Below are 19,796 nucleotides of genomic sequence, written 5' to 3' on the forward strand. Positions count from 1 at the left end.
GTTAAAGTATAAAATGATCAGTGCTGCAAATGGGTGGATTATGTTCACTGATTGTCAGACATTAGTCTTACAAGTTTAACTTGTTCAACATGTCTGAAAATTGAAGTGGTAAAAATTAGATTATTACTAGAAGGAGTTAAAACATTTTTCTACAGAAAAATGTAAATATTGTCAAGAGTGACATCTTTTGCTTGTACAAAAGAAAAATATTTCTTTAGATTATTCAGGATTGGAAATGCCATTGAAAGAAAATATGCAATTGGTGTAGAAAAAAAATCAAATATCATCCCCTAAGCAAAGTTGTTGATAACATCTTGAAAAGTTAGAAGAAATGATCATTTAAGTTTCTATTCAAGAGTTTCCAGCAGGCTTTCAGCATCTGCTGCATTCAGAAGCAGTCTGTTATTTTTTTAATGCTTTGAAATTGGCAGATCTACCCAGTGCTTATGCCATGAGAGCAGCAACAACCACACTTGAACTGGAGAAGAAATCTTCAGCCTTAAGATAATGACATCCTATTAAATATAACATAAAAACTAGCAATTTAAAGAAATGTGGCACTTTACCCTTGAAATGGTCCTTTTGAAGAATTAAATGTGAAAACTCTATACTAGATACTGTAAGTAGAAAAAAATGTAAGAACAATTTAAAGTAAAAAATGTAAGACCAATACATGCAGGGAAAATTGCTTTCCTAGTTATTGACTTCTGCTATTGATTTTACATCTGAAAAATAAACCATAAGATGTCTCTAAATTGTTCTAAATTCCCCTAAAAGTATAAAGAAAAACAGCAAGGAGACCTTTGTCAATAGCTTGCACAACAAAAAATAAAATGATGGATCCTAGGAATTTTTGTTCCTACACATACACATACTAGTTGTTTGGAAACTTGTACTCAGTGTGAAAATTGCACACCCCTGTCACACTCTGAGGATATAAGAGCTGGTGTATACCTCTAGCTCCTTAATTCCTCTCAACTGTCCAGCTAATTTATAGGGCCTACATTTGCAAAAACAGCTCAAAAACCATCTAAGGAAACTAGTAGTTTATAAGCTGCAGCTTCTGTTGCAGTCTGTAACCTTTGAACAGCATTTCAGTTTTCTTGTCTCTAGATCTGAATGTTTTTTAATTTTGATCTCAATTAATGTCATTTTAATTCATAACTAAGACATCAAATCCCAACAAATTTGTATTTCTGAATACTGGAAAATAACTGGCTTCTTTGTTTTCTTTCTAGCTATACAAAGGTAGAATTAATGCTACTAGCCATGTGATACAGCATCCAATGTATGGTGCAGGACACAAATTCCGCACTCTTCATTTACCTGTCTCAACAACATTAGCAGAGGTTCTTGATCGTGTCTCAGGCAAGTTTTAATATTGTGTATTTCATACTATCCTGTAGGTCTTGGAAAAATGTGTCTGAGGGGTCATGTCATGCAGGTGGGTGTGCACGCGCATGCGTATATGTACATTTGTAATATTCTGAACAATTTCAACATAGTAATTAGGGAATTTAGTCTCAAGTTCTTCTTGGAGTATGTATTCACATACATGTTCTCACTACGGTTATTTATAGTATATTTATAGTATGCCCACACCCTTGACACTGAGGATATAAGAGCTGGTATATACTTCTAGCTCCTTAATTCTTCTCAACTGCTTGCCTAAACTGTAGCATTTCTTTGTCACTTTGCCTTGTAGTATGCCTCTGTTTAGTACCCATACACAGCTTCTTCCTTTTTGTGGACAACCAGTCAATTAAATTAACTTCAGCAAAGTAGGTGTTGGATAATACTTCCAAGCAGGGTATTTTCATAACCACGTTGTTTAACTGTTCCTGTAAGTGACATCTGCAAGATGGCCATCTGGAGCTCAGAAGGCTTCTTTTACTGCGTCATCATGGAAGTCTGGTGCCACCTCTAGTAAGGTGGTTCTGCATTTGCAGAACATCAGAGATTCACTTTGGCATGTGGGCTTTGCTTAGACTCATCCACAAGTGAGAGAGTGCATGTGGATAACTGGAAGGAGAAAACCAAGTTATTCCCTGGTAACTACAATCCTTCAAGATGTATTTTCCATGTACACACTGTCATTATCCTTTCTTTGTGTTGTACAATCTGAGACAGTACTTGGCAGGAACTGAGGAACAAAAAATACCTCGAGTCTGGGACAGGAAGGACTGGAGTACACACTACTGCTATACTACTGCTGTGCTTTTATAAACAGCTAAGACAAAAAAGGACTGGTCAAAGCCTGACACATAAGAGAAACCCACAAGTGAGAATATGTATGTGAATAATACATCTCAGACTCCAGTTAGTGTGTGTGTGTGAGAGAGAGATGCACAAAATTCTACTTATCCTTTCCAGTTTTAGATGGGGACTTACTCTGTTTCAGTTCTTTTTCTTTGTGAAGTTTTATGCAATAGATTTACAAGAGACAAACCTCAGACATTCTGGTCTGTTCAAGGGTTGTTTAAATGTTTCAGCTGCTACATGACAAGTTGTATTACCATGCTTGTGTGCTTTAATATTTTGCATATTTTCATGTTTCCTGTAAGAGATAAGAGCACATTAATATTGTAGTTCCATAATCAGTATTCCCTTTCAGCCTTTAGTTAGTTAGTAGGGGCTAACCAAAAAAATTCTGGGAGTAAACTGGTCTTTATCCCAAGTTTAAAGTTCGCAAAAATCATACTGCCATTGAAAAGGATAGTTCTGATGAATCCATGTAGTTTTCAGTCATGCTTATAAATATTTTAAAATGTCTTTCAAATGCAGATTGAGAACCCTAAGTTTAAGATGAGAAATTTAAAAGTTAAGAACAAATGAGATGATCAAGAATCAAACTAAAATTGAGAACTTTTAGTTATACTGCTTAAGTCTTTCATGAATTTAAATAGATACTCAAAAGACTAATTTACTGAGGGGTTTTTTGGGGGGTGGGGGCAGATGACTGGAAGATAGCTAACGTGGTCCCCATCTTCAAAAAAGGGAAGAGAGAGGACCCTGGCAACTATAGGCCCATCAGTCTTACCTCTATCCTTGGGAAACTCTTTGAGAAGATCCTCAAGGAGCACATCTGTGATGGGCCAGCTTCAGGGATGATGCTCAAGGGCAACCAGCACAGTTTCATGTCAGACCAACCTGTTTGCCTTTTATGATCAGGTCACAAAGGCAATGGATGCGCGTGTTGCTGTGCACGTAGTCTTTCTAGACTCAGCAAGGCCTTTGACACCATCTCCCACCCCATCCTCATTAAAAAACTAGGCGACTGTGGCATTGATGCCTACACAGTCAGATGGATTGCAGATTGCTTGAAGGGTCGTACTCAGAGGGTGGCGGTGGACGGGTCATATTCGACCTGGGGGAAGTGGCCAGCAGAGTCCCCCAGGGCTTGGTCCTGGGGCCTGCCCTGTTCAATTTCTTCATCAGCAATTTGGACGACGGGGTGAAATGCAACCTGTTTAAATTCGCTGGTACCAAAATTTGGGGTGAGGTGAGCACGCTAATAGGGAGGGAAAGACTGCAGCAAGATCTGGATAGGTTACAGGAGTGGGCTGACATAAACAGGATGCGTTTCAATACTGACAAGTGCAGGGTGCTGCACTTAGGCAGTAGAAACCAGCAGCACACTTATAAGATGGGAAACTCCCTTCTTGAGAGCACGGAGGCAGAAAGGGATCTTGGAGTCACTATTGACTCCAAGATGAACCTGGGCCGACAATGCGAGGTCACGGTTGGCAGGGCTAACCAGACCTTGTCGTGCATCCACAGGTGCATCTCAATTAGAGCCAGAGAGGTGATCCTCCCCCTCTATGCGACACTGGTCAGGCCGCAGCTGGAGTACTGCGTCCAGTTCTGGGTGCCCCATTTCAGGAGGGATGTGGACAGCGTTGAAAGGGAGGAGGTCCACCTGCATGATCTGGGGACTACAGGGCAGACCCTACATTGAAAGACTGCGGGACCTAAACCTGTTCAGCCTTCACAAGAGAAGGCTGAGGGGGGACCTGATGACTGTCTATAAATTCACTAGGGGAGACACTGTTTCCCCTAGTGCCCCTGGCATGACAAGGAATAATGGACACAAATTATTAGAGAGTAGATTTAGATTAGACATCCGCAAGAACTACTTCACAGTTAGGGCGGCTAGGAGCTGGAACCAACTTCCAAGGGAAGTGGTGCTGGCTCCTACCCTGGGGGTCTTTTAAGAAGAGGCTTGATGCCTACCTGGCTGGAGTCATCTGAGCCCAGTTTTTCTCCCGCCCAGGCGGGGGGTTGGACTTGAAGATCTACAAGGTCCCTTCCGACCCTACTTCTATGATTCTATGAATCCTAAAAATGGATGACTTTTTTTTTCATTACATTGACGCTAGAGTTCACAATAAGTATCACAGAGTTCCCAAAGATATTTGGGCAAAACTAGGAAAGATCCAAGTTGATATTCCAGAGGCTAGAAAATAAACACAACAAGTAGCTCTTAGACTGGGTGGGGCAGAGGCACGAAGAGCAAGGGGGAGGCAGGCGGCAACTAGTTGAGGCTGGAGCCTCAGCAGCCCCCCGTTTCCTTGTACTTGAATCCAAGACAAGAGGCCTTTTTTCCCCAAGTTAAGTGAGCAGAGGGGAAACTTGTCTTGGATTAAAGTAAATATGGTATGCCATTAAAACACCCCTGGACGAACTGCCTGCATCTCCGTCCTGCTCCCTGCTCGGGCCCTGGGTCACATTCACCACCCTGGCTGGGCAGTGTCCCCAGCCCATGCCCTCCCTCACCATGGGGGCCTCGATCTGCCTCTCCCCCATACGCCGCCTCTCTACAGACTTACCTGCTGCTTTCCATACTGCCCAGCTGCATTCCTGGCCAAGTGCATGGCTGTGGCTGCACACATGCATGTGGCATCCAAGGCCCCAGCTGGAAGACATACCGTATTTATCGGTGACATTATCAGCTACGCTGGCCAAAAAAAGCTGATAGTGGATAATGTTAATTTTCCTTTCATCGGTGCCAATCCAATATGCAAACAATACATCAGTGCACCTCTACCACTTATTCATGTGTTCTTTCCAACCTGAGAGCTGAAAGAGGAAGGTCACCAAAACCTAGTAGGAAAAATGGTTGGTTGAGTATGTTTAGCTTGTATCGTATTTTGTAGAACCAAGACAGTGCAAAGCCATGATTATGTAAGCAGTCTTAACTTCGTTTCTTGGTCAGAGAATAGTTTATTCCTCAGTTCAATTCTGCTCAAGTTTTAAATGAAATAAGAAAGCAATACAGTGTAAGATACGGACTGTCACACTACTAAAATATAAATCGTTTTAAAAATCTGCATTCTTTTACCTTTCCTTTCCCCATTTTATATATCAGCCTTTCCCCCTGGTGTCCCAGCTTCTACGTGGGTCAGCAAAATGTTTATCTTTACAATAAGTGAGATTTATTTTTGGCTATGCTGTTGTTCTAAACTGGTATGGGAGGAAGTGTCTTAAGATTAAAATAATAAACAAAATATGAATGTTATGGTAGTTGTTCTGGGGACAAAAGAATTGCTGGGAAAGAAGAGAGAAGTCATTCAGCTCAACATTTCTCCTTTTTTTGCAGTCTGGCAGCCCCAATTTCTTTTGCAGTTTGACACCTTTCTCTTCCATGAAATGTTGGCCTTTTTTTATTTCAGCAGATGTGTGTTACATGTCAGTCTAGAAATTTTGAGTACAGGGCCCAATCAAGTCAGGGAAGATGCATTAGTTCATCACCATAGTAGAGATTTGTACTTGTACAATACAAATACTGTAAAATAACTTCACATTTATTTTGGAATTCTTTTATTCTTCATCAGTTTGCAGCTGTTGTTAGCTAGCATACAACAGTTTGCATAATCCACGATTATTAAGAATAAATGTGTGATAATCTTACAAGAAAGCATGCATTATATTGCTCCATTATGCGCTGGGAACTGCTTGGCATCCCTGTACATTTGATGGTTACAATGCTGTAGAAATTTATAAAAAAGCCTCAAAATAAGTCCTTAATGATGAATATGCCATTGTAACCATAAGGTAATTCATTCTGGTTTGAATGCATCTAGTTTTTAAGTTACCTGTCAGATATGTCAGTGTCCTCAATAAAATGGGGACTTAGCCACAGGTTACAGTAGTTCTTCATACAAATATATTGGCAAAAATTTTACACAGAGATTTGGGGAGGGAGGAGGTTTTTGGGAAAAGATATTGTAATTTAAGTAACTTCCATAAATCTATTTCTTAATACAAATTAAGTACCTAAAAGAGAAAGTGATCAGGTACAGTTAGTATGGATTCATCAAAAGCAAGTCATTCCTGACCAACCCGATTTCCTTCCATGGTAAGGTGACGGGCTCTGGGGGTGGAAGGGAGAGCAATAGATGTGATATTTTGGCTTTAGGAAAGCTTTTGAAACTGTCTCCCATGATTTCTCATTAACAAGCTAAGGAAGTACAGACTAGACAAAAGCACTGCAAAGTGAATATGTAAATGATTAGATCAGGGTGTTCAGCCTTCTGGGATGGAAAATCTGGCAGTACAGAAAAGGTAGAAGCTTCACACGGTTGGATCCAGCCCTATCTGAGCCATTGCTGGGTCCACCCCCCATGCATCCAGATGAGGCTGGGCTGCTCCACTTCCCTTCACCCCCACATGCCCAGATTAGGGCTGGTCCTCTTCCCTGCACCCTGTACATCTGGAGTGGGGCAACTCTGCTGCCTGCCCCCACCACACACACGCGCACCACCACTACCACCACCACCATCTGTATGTTGGGATTGGGACCAGTTTGCTCCCCACACCTGTCCTGGGTGGATGGATCATGGTCTGCCTGTGTACCCCATCCCCCCCATGGCTGAATTGGGCCTCCGTTATGCTGGCCATGCATGCTTGACTGAACCCACTGGCCAGATCTGTCCCATAGATGGACCTGGCACCTGCAGGTGACACAAAGTTGAATGGAGTTGCAGGCATTCTGGAAGGCAGAGCCGAACAGACTGGAAAAGTGGTATGCAGTCAATCTGAGATTCAACAAGGACAAGTCCAGAATTCTGTACTTAGGAGAGAATAACTCCATGCACAGCTGCAGACCAGGCAATAACTGGCTAGACTGCAGAGAAGGATTTGGTCTGGGGGGAGAAGGGGGGATTTACAGTAGACCATAAATTGAATACGAGTCAACAGTGTACTCCTGTTGCAGAAAAAGCCAGCAGCATTCTGGGTTGTTGTAACAGGCGTGTCTCTTGCAAATTGAGGAAAGTTATTCTTCCCCTCTATTCAACACTGGTGAGGCCTCACCTGCAGCACTAGCTTTGGGCCCCCACACTTCAAGAAAGATGTGAACAGACTGAAAAGAATCCTTTGGATATTGACAGAAATTAGAGGCCTAGGAAGCGTGATTTATGAGGAGAGGCTGAAAGAACTAGGATGATTTATGTTTGACAAAGGAAAAACTGCAAGGGAGATTTGATAATAGTCATCAAGTACTTGCAGAGTGATTTTATAGAGAGGATGAAGACTAGACTTTTCTCTGTAGTTGTAGGGGGTAGAGCCTCTCCGTGAACTGACACCCTATAGCGGTGAAGAGTCTTGTGTCCCAATGATCCTCGGAGCTGTCACCCAGTTTCACATTCCTGGCAGGGTCACCCATGGCAAGCAGGCCTGATGGGAGGTTCCAGACCAACTACAGTCCAAACCCCAAGTCTTTAATGGCAGATCAGGTAAAAGAGGAAGTCAGGATCTCAGTAGCTGTAAAGGTGGAAGAAGGCTGCAGAAAGGTGGAGGTCTCTTGTCATCTAGGGTCTCTCATGCCACTGTGCTCAGATCTCCACTTTGTCAAGATCTTGTGGTTGCTGTTTTAATGCACTAGCTTTCTCATATTAAACCAAGTCACACAGGCTTCTATTACAGGAAACTACACATTCTCCTGTACCAACCTCCAAAAGCCCTGTAGCAATGGATGAGTGGTGACAGAAACGGCACTAATGAAGCCGGCAGTCTCCAGCCATGAATTTGCATGCAGTAGGCAGTATCCTAATGGCCATCTTGCACCTGGGTTGAGACGGGCGCAATTTGACAGTTGCTACCATGACTGAGAAGTCCTATTCAGGATCCCCTCTGCTTGCCCTCTATGGAATGTGCTAGAAAAGGTGCCTTAAACCTAGGCTGTCTTATCTGCCCCTGGTTAGATAACCACATCCAGTAAGATTACTCTCTCTGTGATCAAAAACATCATAAGACTACAGTGATTTTTGCAACATAGAACATCCACGTGTTGATGGATAACCAAGGGAACAAATGACCGGAAAGAAGAACTGCCATGGACTCCAGGGAACTGGCAAGATGTAGCATCAACATTGCAAGTCTGAATAAGGCAAGATGACAGAATGAAGGTCAGCTGAGGGAAGAGAGTGGAGGCTACACCTTTTTCTGGAAGGGGAAACTGGCCCAAGACAGACATGCACAGCATCAGCTTTGAGACCAAGAATCAGCTCATCAGTGAGCTTACAAAGATCCCTGTGGGCATTAACAAACCTTTTATGACTTTCTGTCTTATGCTCAGCATCAACCAGTACACCACTATCATCAGTGCATATGCCCCCATGCTTGATGCTGACAGTGATGTCAAAGAACTGTTCTGCTCCAACCTTGATCGCGGACTGACTAACACTTGCAAGGAGGACAAAATCATTCTCCTCGGTGACTTCAGTGCCAGAGTCAGACATGACCTGGAATTCTGGAGTGATATTATTAGGAAGAAAGGAGTAATGAAAGCCAACTCCAGTGGCACCCTTTTCTGAGCAAATGTACAGTCTTGTCATCACAAACCCTATCTTCAGACAGTGACAAATACAAGACCACCTGGAGACACTCTTTACTCTTAAGCACTGGCACCTCCCCGGCTAAGTTATTGTTAGAGTCCACGATCAAATGGATGTCTGTATCATGCAAGCTATGCGAGACGTCAGTGACTGCTGGACAGATCACCATCTTGTCAGATCCATTATGAACATCTGTCTCGCTCCAAACCACTGAAAACAGTCAAAAAATGTGAAGGCCTCTCAACACCAAATCTCTTCGAGACCCAAAGGCCTATAAGGATCTCCAGCAGTGTCTCCATGGAAAGCTCTCTACCCTGTCCACAAATGAAGGCAACATTGAGGAACTCTGGAAGGAATTTAAATCTGCCATTCATATGGCCAGTACTGAATCCATTGGCTATGCCACCCATCAACACTGAAACTAGCTTGAGTGCAACACAGGTCTAAGCCCTCATCAACCAGATAAGGGCTTATTTTGCTTGGAGAGATGACACCTCATTTCAGCAAGTGGAGGAGACAGATCAGCTCCTCAAAACTGAAGCTCAAAGGAAGATCTGGGAAATAAAAAAATCAGTGGTGCCAAGATAAAGCCAAAGAGATCTAGCTCTGTGCTGACAAACAGGATTTACATAGCTTGTTCTAGACAATGAAGGCCATCTACTGCCCAATTTTTCATGATCCTACTTTCCTGTGATTTGCAGGATCACTTGTTGCTCCTGCAAAACGATGAATCTCTCCAAGCTGAATGAAAAGAGCACTCTGGGGCACTCCTGAACTGTACGTCAACTGTGGCAAATACCGTTGTCGTATCCATTCCCCAGTACCCTGAAACGGGATCCCTTTCCCAACCCCCTATCTTAGAGGTCTGGCATACCATCAAGGAAACCATGAACAAGGCTACTGAACCACATGGTATACCTGATGAAATCTGTAAGACTGGTGGTGAGGAACTGGTACTGAGACTCCTCAAATTTATTCTACACATTTGGGGCAAGTAAGAGATCCTTGGGGGCTTAAAGGATGCCAACATTATGACTACCTCAAGAAAGGAGATGTCTGCTCGTGGGAACTGTTGAGGTATTGCTCTCCTTTCTACAGCAGGGAAAATCCTTGCCTGCATCCTGAACAGTCTTCTACCTCTTTCTGAGGAAGTCCTGCCAGTGTGGTTTTCGACCATCCCATAGGGCAATTGACATGACCTTTGTTGCCTGCCAGGTCCAAGAACAGTGTCAGGAACAACACCATGACCTGTATATGACCTTCCTTGACTTCACCAAGGCCTTTGATTCTTTAGTCACGAAGCCTTGTGGAAAGTACTGGCCAGATTTGGATGTCTGTAAAAGTACATCAAGGGCCTGAGGCTGCTCCGCTTCTAGATGACTGTAACCGTTTTACGTAGCGGATTGGAGATGGATCCATTTGTCATCTGAACTTGGGTCAAGCAAATATATGTTATTGCTCCAACTTTGTTCTCGATTTTTTTTTTTTTTTTTTTGTCCACAGTCATCTTGCTTCTCATTAAGGACCACTTTCCTTTCAGAACTGACATAGAATACTGAATGGTGGATGGAGAGCTCTTCAATCTAGAACATTTTCAGTCTAAAACCAAAGTACTCAAAACAACCATCCTTGACCTTCAGTATGCTGACTGTTGCCACCAGCCTTGTACACACTGAGGAAAACCTTTAAACCATGCTTCATCTTCTTGGAGAAGCCTACCGAACTTTGGGCTGCTCTCTCAACATCAAAAAAGGCTAAAGTGCTCTAACTGCCTGTCCCAGGCCATAAATACGATTCCCTTCCCCAAATTACCATTAACGGAAAGACCCTGGGGGTAATTGAGCATTTCCTCTACCTCAGTACCTGTCTCCTAAAGAGTGAACGTTGAGAAGATCTAACACAGGATCCATTGTGCAAATGCCCCCTTTGGGAAATTGCTTTGGCATGTGTTTATCCTTTGTGATCTTCAAAAAGAAACCCAAATCCAGATCTACAATGCAGTCATCATTCCCACCCTCCTTTATAGATGTGAAGCATGGATTACCTACCATCATCAACTCAAGAACCTGGAGAGGTGTCATCAGCAGTGCCTCTAGAAAATCCTCCACACTGAATGAGAAGAGCACCACACAGACTACCACATGTATCCTTGCTGAAGCCAGTGTTAACAATATTGAGTCTGTGATCCTCAAGCACCAACTTCACCAGGCTAGATATTGTGTGTGTGGATGCCTGACTCTTGACTCCCAAAGCAAGTCCTGTATTCCCAGCTTAGTAACTGTCTGAGGTGGCCAGAGGAAAAGCTGCTGGTGATCTTGTGGTGGTCAGAGGAAAAGCTACAAGGACACATTGAAAGCATACTTCAAGAAAATGGATGCTGACGTCAAGACTTGGGAGGAGCTGGTAGCTGACTGACTCCAGTAATGCTGCAACCTCAACCAAGCTGCTGCCTGCTTTGACGTAAAGCTTCTCAACCTTGAAGCAGAGGAGAGAGAGAGCAGAGGAAGAAAAATGAGAGAAATCTTGTCCTATGGCCTACCTGCCCCTGCAGAAAGATGTGCAACTTCTGCAGATGGGTTTGTGGCTCAAGGATTAGACTCTTAAATCGCCTCAAGACCCATCAATAAGCTGTATTAGAGATCAGCCGTGAACTGAGAAATTGCTGATGACAATGAAGGGGCAGAGCTAGGAGCAAAAGCCTTAAGCTGTGGCAGAGGAAATTTAGGTTGGAAATTAGAAGTGTAGTCAAGCCTTGGAACAGACTACCTAAAGCAGGACTCAGCAACATTGTTTGGCAAAGTACCAAAAACACCCACAACCTTAATTTGTAAGATGTTGGCATGCTAGGGGCGGATGGCAGGGGAACTGCAAGGTGCCCAGTCCTTGTTGTGGCAGCACAGCCTCAGTCCCCTCCCTGCTATCTGATCCGAGGTGCGTGTGCATCTGCCAGCAATGAGCCAGGTTGGGGCTGCACAGACCCCAGTACAGCCACTTGTAGCCTCCTGGCTGCCTGCCACAGCCAACTCGGGCTCTGGGCAGGCCCCTGCCAACCACCACAGAGCCCAGGCTGCTCACAGCAAGCAGTGGGGAAGTTGCAAGCTGCTGCAGTGAGGTCTGTGGAGCCCAAGCCTGGCTTCTTGCTGGTGGCAGGTGTGCATTTACCTTGAGGTGCAGGGCAGGGAAGGGGCTGGGACTGCACTGCCAGAACAAGAATAGGGTCCCTCATGGCTTCCTCCCCATCTCCCTCAAGGTGTGCGTGCCAAGCAAAACACCTTCACATGCCACACTCTAGTGTGCATGCCAGGGGTTGCCTACCCTTGATCTAGGGGCTATGGACTCTCCTTCCCAGCAGTTTTTCAACAACATATTAGACTGACACTTGTCTGGGATGTTTTAGTCGGGGACAATCCTGCCTTGAGGTTTGGACTAAATGACCTTGTGTGGTTCCTTCCAGCTCTACTTTCACAAGATCCTGTCTAGTAATATTTTCCCCACTTCCCAATAGCTTCACATCACAGCTTTGAAAAGGTTCTGAATTAAGTTTTAGTGGTTCGAGTGCTTTTCTGATAAATCGGAGTAATCAAACCAGAAGCCTTACATTAATTTTTCTAAATATCTGAATGGTTTGTATTCCCTTGGAAAATCTTTACTATAAAGGAGGAACAGTGTTAAATGTCAATGTGCTTCTGTCGGTGACTTAATATATTATCTTAGAAATTTATTTTTAATTATAATATTTGTTGACATTTAAAAATGAAAAGTTACCTGTAGCCAGAACTAGTGATTTTTTATTTTGATTTTTTTTTTAAAGGCTAGCAGTGCAGCTCAATATGATAACTGAAAAAATATTGTTAGGCTAGCAGCTCAGGCAAACGCTTGCTCTCAAACAGTTGTTTTGTTTTGTTTGGCTTGATGTATTGTTTTGGGACCCACTGTAAGAATAAAAAGTTTGGTTTAATTTTCAATTATGCTATTGATATGTATTGTCTTTGTGTCACTAAATAATAGGATTAGAGGTCTTGCTTCTTGTTTTTTTTGTGAAATTGTACTTGGATTGGGTGTTTAACACCTACCTGAACTATTATGCTTGAATGAACATACTGGTAAATGAAATTTTTTTGTGTGTTTTTTATGAGTTTGAAAGCTGGTAAATCAAATCAGTATATCCTCTTATGAGCAGAAATATAATGGAATGTCCAGAAAGAGCTCAAGTATTTTTAAGATTAGGTCATACAAATTGCTTCATTAAGTATCCTACTATTCACCCATGGTTTTTTTTAATTTCATAGGCTCGTGTAAGATTTATATAAGATATATGTAATTTTAAAACATACAAAGCTCTAAATGTGGTACTGTTTACTTATGTAGCCATTTCAGATATATGTTACAACTATATTGTGGATTTTGTGAGATGCTAGCTCTCATCAATTACTTTTTAAACACTCATTTATTGTAAATATACCCATAAGGAGTATTTTAGGGAGTTTTCTATAGAGAGCACCTCCCTGGTCTCAGGCTCACTGTACCCCAGACCTTTAAAAAATGCATGTACAGATAGGCTGCACACATTGTTTTCTGAAATACCCAGTACATAGGATCATTGGGATCAGAGTGAGGTTTCCTGATCCCAGGGTATTGATGTACTAGGACCCTAAAACTGTGTGCAGCCAGCTGTACATATGGTTTTCAGACATCCCTGGCACTGGGGAACTTCGTATCAAGGAGGTTTTCTCAGGATCAAGGAGGCTTTACCTAATCCTGATCTTTTTAAAGGTCCCAGAGTGATAGGGCCCGAGGATCAGGGAACTTCTCCCTGATACTGGCATGCCCCATGTGCAGGTAGGCTGCACATGGTTTTTATTCATCACAGTAGCCAAGGGACACTGAGGAATAGTTAGCCAGATCCTTGGTTTTTCATGCACCCCCTGCAGGATTTAATATCCCCAGTGGGGCAAGTCCTTTGGCTCTTCTTTACCCCCTTCCCTCTTAATCCCTGCTTGGATCCCCCATGCTCTCCAGAGCCAACTAGAACTGTAGTGTGTGGTGTTTTGGCAATCAGCTTGTTGTCCATGTGGCAGAGACCACATTGGGGCCAGTTCCAGATCCCAGTTTGATCCCTGGCACCTAACAGTTGGCTAATTGTGGGCACCTGCTTTCAACTTGCTGGAGGTGAGGAACCAGAGATCATGATCCTTATCCACAATCCCAAAATTGCATGTCCTGTCATGCACATGTGGCATGGCAGGAAGGAGGTATGATAGTTGGGAGGATCACGGATCAGAGCCCATCACACTTTTAAACTAATGTCTGCCAGTGGCCTATTTGACCATTTTTTGAACTATGACATCTCTTACCAGCATGAAATGATCCACTGCAGTAAACCCATTTTCAGTAATTATTTATTTGCCAACATGATACATTATAACTAACCCAAGGCTACCTACTATTTACTAAAATCGATGGTCCTCTTTTGAAAAGTACAAGGTAACCAGAGCTTCTTTTGACTTCGGTGGAAACATGATGCTTAGGCATTCAGAAAAATAGGCCACGTATTTAGGGATGCAACACTAACTGCCCAAGCTTGTGTATTGACTTAATTATAAAAATCTACAGGTGCCTCCAATTAAACATTGTCATTTTCTTTTCTTAATCCTCTCAATTCTCTTGTTGGCACCAGTGATATTTTAAAGCTGTAATTATACTGCCCCCAGACAAGCAAATACTTGCACTGCTTCCTGGGATTTCAGAACAATATCTGTCTTTAAATGGTCCAAGGAAAAAATAGCTGCAAGACTTTTTCTCAGTACTCGTAATGCATTAGTTTTGACCTATGTACCAAGCATTGCTAGTTAAAATGGAATGCAAGGCTCCAAGCCAATACGGTAATTGAGAGAATCCAAATGAATATCAAATGAACAAATAAGAAATTGACGTGACATTATAAAATGCTTTTCTTTTTTTCCTGCAGATACACCAAGTATCACCGCTAAACTGATTAATGAACAGAAAGAAGACAAGGAAAAAAAGAACTATGAAGAAAAAGAAAAAGTTAAAGCAGAAAATGGTTTTCAAGACAATTACAGTGTTGTTGTTGCCTCTGGTATGTGTCTCTTTAATTTTCCATCTCTTATAAGTTTTTTCTTTTAAATGTAAAATATGACCAATTATATCAATTAATATAAGCACATCACTTTTACTACCAAGTATAATTTTGAAAAAGTTAGTCTTTAGCTAAGCAAAATAGGCACTTCCATAGAACTGATCTCTCATACAACCATTGCCCTAAAACAGTTGCCACTTGGCAAATATTAGACTTCTAATTATAATGATATTCATACAAGATATGCCTGTAAGCAGGTGCACACATACTTGTTTCCGCAAGGTAAAAAAAAAAACAAAAGGAGAGTTTCTTCTATATCACTTCATCTACAGTAAGTGCCCATAAGTAGGCTCTTTGTAAGTTCCCCACAACCTTATTCTGCATGAGACTCCATGCAGCCTTCTCTCCAAAAGTAAACACATCCAGTCTCACAAACATATGCAGGTTCCCTTATTTTTTTTTTGTCTGCCTCGCCACCTCCTTCTTACGCACAGATCTGCTTTTACAGTTTTGTCTTTCACTGGACACTTGGGTAGTGACATTTTTAGGGTCATAGAATAGTTGTTCAGTATAATTTTTTGGTAATTTTCATGTATAGAATCTAATTATTGGAAGGGTTGTCTTAAGTTCATCCCTCCCCCAATGCAGGCAGTGGGAGGGCCTGGGCAGGGGGTGGAGGAGACTAGGGCGGGACAAGAAGTTGTGGGGGAGACAGTGGGATAAGCAGAGAGGAGGGAAGGTGGTGGGTGGCTGTTTGCCCCCTGCCTCCCGTCCCCTCCCCCACTTCCTTTGGTTGTGACTGCCCTCCTGCAGCTCTTCTAATGCGATAGTAACATCACTATGGTTAGTGAAGCCCCACAGCACAGGAGAGGATAATTATTGACGGTTATACTCTAAAAAAAGGGCCCTTGCTATAGGAATGTATTTCTCATTACCTTTTTATTGGCATGTCAGATCTCTCTCTTTACCCAAGTTTACTGGGTAGGAATGGAGTGATCAGAACTGCTGTTTGTGGGTACTGTATAGTGCAGTTCAATCCTTATTTTAATTGTGCTTCTATTTTCAGGTTTTCTGTGCAGGAGAACATATAGCCAGGTTACAATTCCAAAAGTGCATAGGAACTTCTGTAATGTATTGAGTAGAATTCAGAATAGGTTTTAAAAACGCCTAAAGGAAATTCATATATCTTTTAATGCATCTCTGCTGAAAAGTTACAGTTCTTGCTATGATATCAGAATGACTTGGAATGTTTCATTTCTGTTCAAGGTTTAAAATCTCAGTCAAAAAGAGCAGTTTCGTCTACCCCCCCTCGCCCACCATCAAGACGAGGCCGAGTGATGGCTGATAAAGTAGGTTGCTCTTCATCAGGAGGAGAATCTTCCAGCAAAACTATTAGTGTTCCAGTCTTTCACCTATACCATAAACTTCTACCAGGTAACTTGAACTGTTTTTAAACTGTTGAATTCATTCATTTTTGTTTAAATTTTAAAGTACATAGTCCTCATGTGTCATTTAAAAAGTGGGTAGAAGGTTAATGGTTATCTGCATCCATCCATCACCTTTTTTCCTGCAGGTTATTTTATCAGTAACCCACTTTCTCAAATGAGAATGGAATGACAGAACAACCCTTTTATTTATAAAGCTGGTGGTTAAATTAAAGTATGGATGTGCTGATTATCCTTGATGGTTCCATTTGTAAAAAGCCCTCTACTCCTGCAATTAGAGTTGCATCTCGGGTTTTTTGACCTGCAAATATAATACCAAAGGTCAGCAATGTCCAATGTATTGTCCAAGTGGATAGTCAACTTTATTCCTATTGTTGATTTCATAGACATTAGGGCTGGAAGGAACCTCAGAAGATCAAGTCTAGCCCCCTGCCCCAAGGGTCATAGGATCCCAGCAAGAAAAACATCCAGGTTTCTCTTGAAGGCATTCGAAGTAGGTGCTTGAACCACCTCCGTCGGCAGACCATTCCAGACCTTGGGGGCTCGGACAGTAAAGAAGTTCTTCCTTATGTCCAGCCTGAAAAGGTCTTGCAGGAGTTCATAACCGTTCGACCTTGTCACCCCTTGGGGCGCTGTGGTCAACAAACATTCCCCCAGATCATGGTGAACACCCCTGATAAACTTATAGGTGGCCACCAGGTCTCCCCCCGTTAGCCTGCGCTTTTCCAGACTGAAGAGTCCCATAGCTCTCAGCCTCTCATCATAAGGTCTGTTTTCCTGACCTCTGATCATGCACATGGCTCTCCTCTGGACTCTCTCAAGCTTCTCCACATCTTTTTTGAATTGTGGAGCCCAAAACTGAATGCAGTACTCCACCTGTGGCCTCACCAAGGCTGAGTACAACAGGAGCATGACGTCCTGGGATTTTCTTGAGAAGCATCTATGGACACAAGCTAGTGTTTGCCCACTTTACTAGCTGCAGCATCGCGTTGCAGGCTCATGTTCATCTTGTGGTCAGTCCTGACCCCCAGGTCCCTCTCATCTGTAGTGCCAGTCAGTGTAGCACTGCTGAGCCTGTAGACATGCTGCAGGTTTTTCCTTCCAAGGTGGAGAACCTTGCATGTTTCAGTGTTAAACACCATCAGGTTCTCGTCCACCCATTTGCTGAGCCTGTCAGGGTAATTCTGGATTACCCCCCTGTTCTCATGTGTGGATGCTTTACCCCAAAGTTTGGTATCATCGGCAAACTTGGCCAGTCCGCTTCTGACTCCGGTGTCCACATCATTAATGAAGAGGTTGAACAATATAGGTTCAAGGACAGAGCCTTGTGGGACCCTACTGGTCACAGGGCACCATGACAATTAACATCTACCAACCACCACCCTCTGGGTCCGACCACAGAGCCAGTTCCCCAGCCAGTAGATCGTGGTGGACCCAAGGACACAGTTGGCCAGTTTTGCCAAGAGGTGATCATGGGATACCAGTTCGAAGGCTTTTTTGAAGTCAAGATATGACATCAATCTCCTTCCCCCTTGTCCAGGTGATAGGTCACCTAGTCATAAAAGGAAATGAGATTTGGTCAAGCACGGCCTACCCACAACAAACCCATCCTGGCTATCCCTCAGGGTGTTGCCACCGGCCAATCCATTAAGAATGGCCTCTTTGATATTTTTTTTTTTTTTTTTTTTTTTAAATTTCCCCAGGATGGAGGTCAGGCTGATGGGCCTGTAGTTTGCCAGATCCACTTTCCTCCCTTTCTTGAAGATAGGCACCACACTGGCCTTCTTCCAATCATTGGGCACTTCACCAGAGCGCCAGGGGCTGAGCTATGATGCAGGCCAGCTCCTTGAGTACGCTGGGGTGTAAACTGTCAGGGCCAGCTGACTTGAAGGTGTCCAGCATCTCAAGCTGTTCCTTCACAAGGTCAGCATTGATGGAGGGCAAGGAACCATCCTCACTTAGGCATCCCTGTCCCATAATGGCCTTGAATGATTGGCCTTGAATGAATAGGTTCCTATCTAAAAAATATATAAAACAAGTTATAACACTGTATGTTATTTTTTTTAAAAGTATAAAATTTTGGTTCTTCAGTTCTTAGGTGCAAATCTGATTCATTGAGTCATAAATTTAATAAAGAAGTATCACTTTAATGAAGAATTTTAGATACAGTAAAGGTTGGTAAGAATCGAGTTTTCCCCTGGCTTACTATCAGGAGAGTGATTGGTAAGTCTGAGGTTGCTAATCATCAATAAGGAAAAGACAGAAGAACCAAAGAGTCATACTTGGTCAGACCAATGGTCCATCTAACCAAATGGACAAACAATGGTAAAACAGGTGGCTATAGACGGAGAGCATTGAACCAGATATTTCTAAAGTGATCTATCCTCTATTCGTTAAAGTCACAGAGCTAGCCTAGGACATGGGAGACGTGAATTTAAATCTTTTTTCTGTCTCATGTGCTCCCTTTCTGTCTTGTGCCCATGCATGCTTTCTGGCTTGCACATGCATGTGTGCTTTCTGTCCCTGGAAGCGGTGGCTACAGGGAATTTTGCAGTAACTGTAGGCCACCCTGTAGCCACCCCTCCCAGCATCTCTCTTGCGTGCCCCAGCACAGTCCTGGCCCAGTCCGCCTGCTGGGAAGGGGCTGACGCAGCCCCTGGCCCTGAGCTCACAGTGGGAAGCCTGCCCTTGTCCCATGTACAAATCCAGGGGGGCACATGCCCCCCCATGCCCCTTCTGGCGGGGTGCATGCAGTGGCAGAGAGCTGCACACCCTGGATGATGTGCCCATGGCTCTGTCCTGTTTCCAGGGTCACATCCACTAACCTGGCTGGGCAGTGCCTGCCCCTGCCCCATTCCCTTCCTCCCTCACCATGGGGGCCTCAATCTCTCCCCTCCACCCCCCCCCAACTTATCTGCTGGGCACTGCTTTCCACATTGCCCAGCTGCATGCATGCTGCAGCTGCATACATGCACATGGCATTTACCAGTGACGTTATCTGCAAAAGAAGCCAATTGCTAATAATGCTAATTGTCCTGTTATCAGTGCTGATGTGATATGCGACTGATATTTGTGCACCTCTAGTTGTAATCTTGGGGAAGATGTGCTGCAAGTATTTACTTTATGTGTAAAGAATAATTGCCTTATAGCTCTAAGTAGGGAACCTCAAATGGTGCTTCCATAATATGAGAGGCTTTGGGCATCAATATTTCTAGGAGCTGCTTTTGCAAAGTGGCATTATCTAGTAGCCTGTGTTGCACTTAATGTGGGTTTTTAAACCTAGAATTGACACAACACTTGGTTGATGAATAGCAAAAAGGCTTGCTTTAATAACTACCAACAAGGTACAAAACTAAATAACAGAAAAAGACCTCTTTCCCAATATAAAATGAGCTATTAGTTCTTGTATTATCT

At 43.1% G+C, this 19,796-nt stretch overlaps 1 protein-coding gene across 6 annotated transcripts in view; it reads left to right on the top strand.

Annotated features, from left to right (window-relative positions):
* BIRC6 (baculoviral IAP repeat containing 6) overlaps window positions 1-19,796 on the top strand; it is a 312,653-nt gene that overhangs the window by 175,508 nt on the left and 117,349 nt on the right. For all 6 annotated transcript variants that reach the window (XM_090045546.1, XM_090045562.1, XM_090045538.1 and 3 more), the window contains 3 exons: window positions 1,239-1,368; window positions 14,806-14,937; window positions 16,204-16,371. In XM_090045546.1, coding sequence (XP_089901672.1) covers window positions 1,239-1,368; window positions 14,806-14,937; window positions 16,204-16,371 — 430 coding nt within the window. The remainder of the gene's footprint in view (window positions 1-1,238; window positions 1,369-14,805; window positions 14,938-16,203; window positions 16,372-19,796) is intronic.

Source organism: Crocodylus siamensis, chromosome 1 (assembly GCF_052110815.1).
Source record: "Crocodylus siamensis isolate JL-2025a chromosome 1, ASM5211081v1, whole genome shotgun sequence".
NCBI classification, from domain to species: Eukaryota; Metazoa; Chordata; order Crocodylia; family Crocodylidae; genus Crocodylus; species Crocodylus siamensis.